This window comes from Mustelus asterias, unplaced genomic scaffold (genome assembly GCF_964213995.1).
Source record: "Mustelus asterias unplaced genomic scaffold, sMusAst1.hap1.1 HAP1_SCAFFOLD_721, whole genome shotgun sequence".
Lineage (NCBI taxonomy): Eukaryota > Metazoa > Chordata > Chondrichthyes > Carcharhiniformes > Triakidae > Mustelus > Mustelus asterias.
The window spans coordinates 102,501-108,296 of NW_027590670.1; the positions used below are offsets into that span (position 1 = coordinate 102,501).

The following is a 5,796-nucleotide window of genomic DNA, read 5'->3' on the forward strand; positions in this document are numbered from 1 at the left end:
TGCCGCACTGTGGGAGAGTCGGTGCTGAGGGAGTGCCGCACTGTGGGAGGGTCAGTGCTGAGGGAGCGCCGCACTGTGGGAGGGTCGGTGCTGAGGGAGCGCCGCACTGTGGGAGGGTCAGTGCTGAGGGAGCGCCGCACTGTGGGAGGGTCAGTGCCGAGGGAGTGCCGCACTGTGGGAGGGTCGGTGCTGAGGGAGTGCCGCACTGTGGGAGAGTCGGTGCTGAGGGAGTGCCGCACTGTGGGAGGGTCAGTGCTGAGGGAGTGCCGCACTGTGGGAGGGTCAGTGCTGAGGGAGCGCCGCACTGTGGGAGGGTCAGTGCTGAGGGAGCGCCGCACTGTGGGAGGGTCAGTGCTGAGGGAGCGCCGCACTGTGGGAGGGTCAGTGCTGAGGGAGCGCCGCACTGTGGGAGGGTCAGTGCTGAGGGAGCGCCGCACTGTGGGAGGGTCAGTGCTGAGGGAGCGCCGCACTGTGGGAGGGTCAGTGCTGAGGGAGCGCCGCACTGTGGGAGGGTCAGTGCTGAGGGAGCGCCGCACTGTGGGAGGGTCAGTGCTGAGGGAGCGCCGCACTGTGGGAGGGTCAGTGCTGAGGGAGCGCCGCACTGTGGGAGGGTCAGTGCTGAGGGAGCGCCGCACTGTGGGAGGGTCAGTGCTGAGGGAGCGCCGCACTGTGGGAGGGTCAGTGCTGAGGGAGCGCCGCACTGTGGGAGGGTCAGTGCTGAGGGAGCGCCGCACTGTGGGAGGGTCGGTGCTGAGGGAGCGCCGCACTGTGGGAGGGTCGGTGCTGAGGGAGCGCCGCACTGTGGGAGGGTCAGTGCTGAGGGAGCGCCGCACTGTGGGAGGGTCAGTGCTGAGGGAGCGCCGCACTGTGGGAGGATCAGTGCTGAGGGAGCGCCGCACTGTGGGAGGGTCGGTGCTGAGGGAGCGCCGCACTGTGGGAGGGTCAGTGCTGAGGGAGCGCCGCACTGTGGGAGGGTCGGTGCTGAGGGAGTGCCGCACTGTGGGAGGGTCAGTGCTGAGGGAGCGCCGCACTGTGGGAGGGTCAGTGCTGAGGGAGCACCGCACTGTGGGAGGGTCAGTGCTGAGGGAGCGCCGCACTGTGGGAGGGTCGGTGCTGAGGGAGCGCCGCACTGTGGGAGGGTCGGTGCTGAGGGAGCGCCGCACTGTGGGAGGGTCAGTGCTGAGGGAGCGCCGCACTGTGGGAGGGTCGGTGCTGAGGGAGTGCCGCACTGTGGGAGGGTCAGTGCTGAGGGAGCGCCGCACTGTGGGAGGGTCGGTGCTGAGGGAGTGCCGCACTGTGGGAGGGTCAGTGCTGAGGGAACGCCGCACTGTGGGAGGGTCAGTGCTGAGGGAGTGCCGCACTGTGGGAGGGTCAGTGCTGAGGGAGCGCCGCACTGTGGGAGGGTCAGTGCTGAGGGAGCGCCGCACTGTGGGAGGGTCAGTGCTGAGGGAGCGCCGCACTGTGGGAGGGTCAGTGCTGAGGGAGCGCCGCACTGTGGGAGGGTCAGTGCTGAGGGAGCGCCGCACTGTGGGAGGGTCAGTGCTGAGGGAGTGCCGCACTGTGGGAGGGTCAGTGCTGAGGGAGCGCCGCACTGTGGGAGGGTCAGCGCTGAGGGAGCGCCGCACTGTGGGAGGGTCAGTGCTGAGGGAGCGCCGCACTGTGGGAGGGTCAGTGCTGAGGGAGCGCCGCACTGTGGGAGGGTCAGTGCTGAGGGAGCGCCGCACTGTGGGAGGGTCAGTGCTGAGGGAGCGCCGCACTGTGGGAGGGTCAGTGCTGAGGGAGCGCCGCACTGTGGGAGGGTCAGTGCTGAGGGAGCGCCGCACTGTGGGAGGGTCAGTGCTGAGGGAGCGCCGCACTGTGGGAGGGTCAGTGCTGAGGGAGCGCCGCACTGTGGGAGGGTCAGTGCTGAGGGAGCGCCGCACTGTGGGAGGGTCGGTGCTGAGGGAGCACCGCACTGTGGGAGGGTCAGTGCTGAGGGAGCGCCGCACTGTGGGAGGGTCAGTGCTGAGGGAGCGCCGCAGCATCCTGTAGAATGCATCATGACCTGTGGAATGCGTTGAACCTCTTGCGGGGGGTGACAAAGGGTTATATATAAATGAAATCAGATTTTTGTGATAAGTCAGGTTTCGGAAGATGATATATATATAAAAAATTAAAGTAGAGTTGATCTGGAACTGATGCAGCAATTAGTTTTGATTGCCCACAGACGTCACAAAATAAATAACATTTTGGGTTACTATCGTAAGAAGTTTCACCACACCAGATAAAGTCCAACAGGTTTATTTGGTAGCACGAGCTTTCGGAGCGCTGCCCCTTCATCAGGTGAGTGGGAATTCTGTTCACGAACAGGTCATCTCAAGGCACAAACTCAACTTACAAAATAATGGTTGGAATGCGAGTCTTTACAGGAAATCAAGTCTTCACAGGTATAGACAGTACCTGGAGAGAGGGATAATCACAGGTTGAAGAGGTGTGTATTGTCTCCAGACAGGACAGTTAGTGAGATTTTGCAAGCCCAGGCAAGTTGTGGGGGTTACAGATAGTGTGACATGAACCCAATATCCTAGTTTAGGCCGTCCTCATGTGTGCGGAACTTGGCTATCAGTTTCTGCTCAGCGACTCTGCGCTGTCATGTGTCGTGAAGGCAGCCTTGGAGAACGCTTACCCGAAGATCAGAGGCCGAATGCCCGTGACCGCTGAAGTGTCCCCCGACTGGAAGAGAACACTCCTGCCTGGTGATTGTCGAGCGGTGTTCATTCATCCGTTGTCGTAGCATCTGCTTGGTTTCCCCAGTGTACCATGCCTCGGGACATCCTTTCCTGCAGCGTATCAGGTAGACCACGTTGGCTGAGCCGCATGAATGTGTACCATAAGACATAGGGGCAGAATTAGGCCACTCGGCCCATCTGCTCCGCCATTCAATCACGGCTGATATTTTTCTCATCCCCCACCCTTTCCCCCCGATCCCCTTATTAATCAAGGACCTATCTATCTCCGTCTTAAAGACACTCAATGACCCGGCCTCCACAGCCTCCTGCGGCTCCAGATTCGCTGAAGAAATTCCTCCTCATCTCTGTTTTAAAGGATCGTCCCTTTAGCCTGAGGTTGTGTTCCCTCTGGTTCTTCCTACGAGTGGAAACATCCTCTCCACGTCCACTCTATCCGGGCCTCGCCGTGTCCAGTAAGTGTCGTGTACCTGGTGGGTGGTGTTCTCACGTGACACTGTCCTGTCTTGAGACGATCCGCACCTCTTTAACCTGTGGTTATCCCTCTCTCCACGCGCACTGTCTGTACCCGTAAAGACTTGGATTACCCGTAAAGACTCGCACTCCACCCATGATCCTGCAATTGTGTCTTGGCCGCTATACACCAATGTTGGGCGACCCAACTCCCCCCGATGAAGGAGCGGCGCTCCGAGAGCTCCTGACCCCAAATAAACCTGTTGGACTTTGACCTGGTGTTGTGAGGCCTCTTACTCCGCCCATCCCCGCCCAACGCCGTCATCTCCCCATTTTGGGTTAAAATAGGACATCTTTAGCGCCTGTTTAGCGCACGGCCGGGTGGAGGGGGGCGGGACTTGTCCAGGCTGTCGCCCTGCATGCTGATTGGCCAGGATGGGCATTGACAGGCAGCCGCCTCGCCCAATCGGGGGCGGCGCTGATAGGGGGGGGGGGGCGGGCGCTGCGGAGAACGGCCAATGGCAGCGCGCGATTGGCCCGTGACTGACGGGCGGGCGGTCCTTGGGGGGGCGAGAGAGGGGGCGGGTCCCCGACGCGGCGGCGAGAGCCGATTGGACGGGAGGTGGGTGACAGTGGCTGATGGGCGGGCGGGCCGTCCAATGGGCGCGCCGAGATGATCCCACCCCCCCCCCCCCGCGCGAGGGGCGGGCGAACATGACGTGCGTGGTCGGGTCGCCGGTTGACCAATCGGCGATTGAGGATGGGGAGAACAATGGGTGAGGCAGGCGGGGCAGCCAATAGGGGAGCGGGAATCGGGTGCCGCGTGGCAGACGCCGCCCAGTAGGATATCAGGGCGGGACGTAGACAATGGTTGACGGGTCAGCCGACCAATCGGAGACAAGGGACGGCAGGCCGCGTGGATGGGATGAACCAATAGAGAGCAGGGGGGCGGGTCAGGGGCGTGGGTGGCGGCTGGGGGAACCAATCGGAGAGCTGGGTGGGCAAACGGGGCAGCCAATGGGAAGGGGCCGCCTGGAGAGGGCGGGACAGGGGCTCTGAGTGGCGGCGGCGGGGGCCAATCGTATCGCGGGGATTCTGCGCGGCGGCCAATGGGAAGCCAGGGGGCGGGCGCAGGGCGGTTGATGGACAGGCGGGCGGTCCAATGGGAGCGGGGCAGGGGGGCGGGACCCCCCATGAGGAGGAGGAGGAGGAGGAGGCGGCGCCATGGCCGCTTTCTCACCGGGAGGTGAAGACTTTGGAGCAGCTGACGGACTCGCTGATGTCGCACATGGCGCGGTAGGTCGCGTCCCGCTCCTTGGAGCTCTCGACGTGGAAGGCGTAGAGCGAGAGCGCCAGGCCCAGGCCGCAGGCCAGCCAGCGGGCCCGGCTCTCCCAGCTCGGCGCCGCTGCCGCCGCCGCCATCTTGCTGAAGGCCGTCCCGCGAACCAGGCTGGAGGCGGCGGCGCCGTGACGTCACCGCGCAGCCGGCCCCAATGATGCCACAGGACAGCCGGCGCCACGTCACCAGCAAGACGTTGCGTGCCCTCGCAAAGCCCCCTGGGAGTTGTAGTTCCCTCCCGCCGCCATCTTGCCCCCATCAGGACAAACACAAGAATACCAAATTTCAAAGGGTCACATTTTACTCTGCAGGAGAAGAGGGGTGCCGATTGTGTCGGCAAATTGACTCGAAACGCCCATGCCGCACATCGAAGGAGTGCAGGGGAGGTTCACCGGACTGATCGCTGGGACGGCAGGAATTTCGCACACTGGGTGGGTGTTTCCGGGAGGTGGGTTCGGTCCTTGGACTCGGGATCGCTATTATCACATACTCCTTTTCCGAGCCTCCTCTTGATGTCGGGTACCCTTGAAGAAATGTATCCCTTAAATCAGGAGGTTCCTCGTCCATCACGCGAACCAGCCTCCCATCCATTGACTCCGTCTACACTTCCCGCTGCCTCGGGGGGAAAAGCAGCCAGCATAATCAAGGACTCCCACTCATCCCGGACATTCTCTCCTCCACCTTCTTCCGTCAGGAAAAAGATACAAAAGTCTGAGGTCACGTACCGACCGACTCAAGAACAGCTTCTTCCCTGCTGCCGTCAGACTTTTGAATGGACCTACCTTATATTAAGTTGATCTTTCTCTACACCCCTAGCTGTGACTGTAACACTACATTCTGCACCCTCTCCTTTCCTTCTCTATGAACGGTATGCTTTGTATAGCGCGTAAGAAACAATACTTTTCACTGTATCCCAATACACGTAACAATAATAAATCAAATCAAATATTAAAGGGGAGGTGATGGCCTAGTGGTATTATCGCCAGACTATTAATCCAGAAACTCAGCTAATGTTCTGGGGACCCGGCTTCGAATCCCACCACGGCAGATGGTGGAATTTTAATTCAAGAAGAAATATCTGGAATTAAGAATCTACTGATGACCCATTGTCGGAAAAACCCATCTGGTTCCCTTTAGGGAAGGAAATCTGCCGTCCTTACCCAGTCTGGCCTACATGTGACTCCAGAGCCACAGCAATGGGGGTGACTCTCAACTGCCCTCCAAGGGCAACTAGGGATGGGCAATAAATGCTGGACCGGCCAGCGACGCCCGTGTCCC

The 5,796-nt window shown here is 61.1% G+C and overlaps 1 protein-coding gene across 1 annotated transcript in view; it reads right to left on the bottom strand.

Moving 5' to 3' along the window:
• The window catches only part of LOC144487300 (vitamin K epoxide reductase complex subunit 1-like protein 1), a 15,185-nt gene extending 9,723 nt beyond the window's left edge, over positions 1-5,462 (bottom strand). Inside the window, exon 1 of the mRNA XM_078205378.1 lies at positions 4,420-5,462. Within this exon, the coding sequence (XP_078061504.1) occupies positions 4,420-4,601 (182 nt within the window). The 5' untranslated portion in view covers positions 4,602-5,462. The remainder of the gene's footprint in view (positions 1-4,419) is intronic.
• Positions 5,463-5,796: the final 334 nt, after the last annotated feature.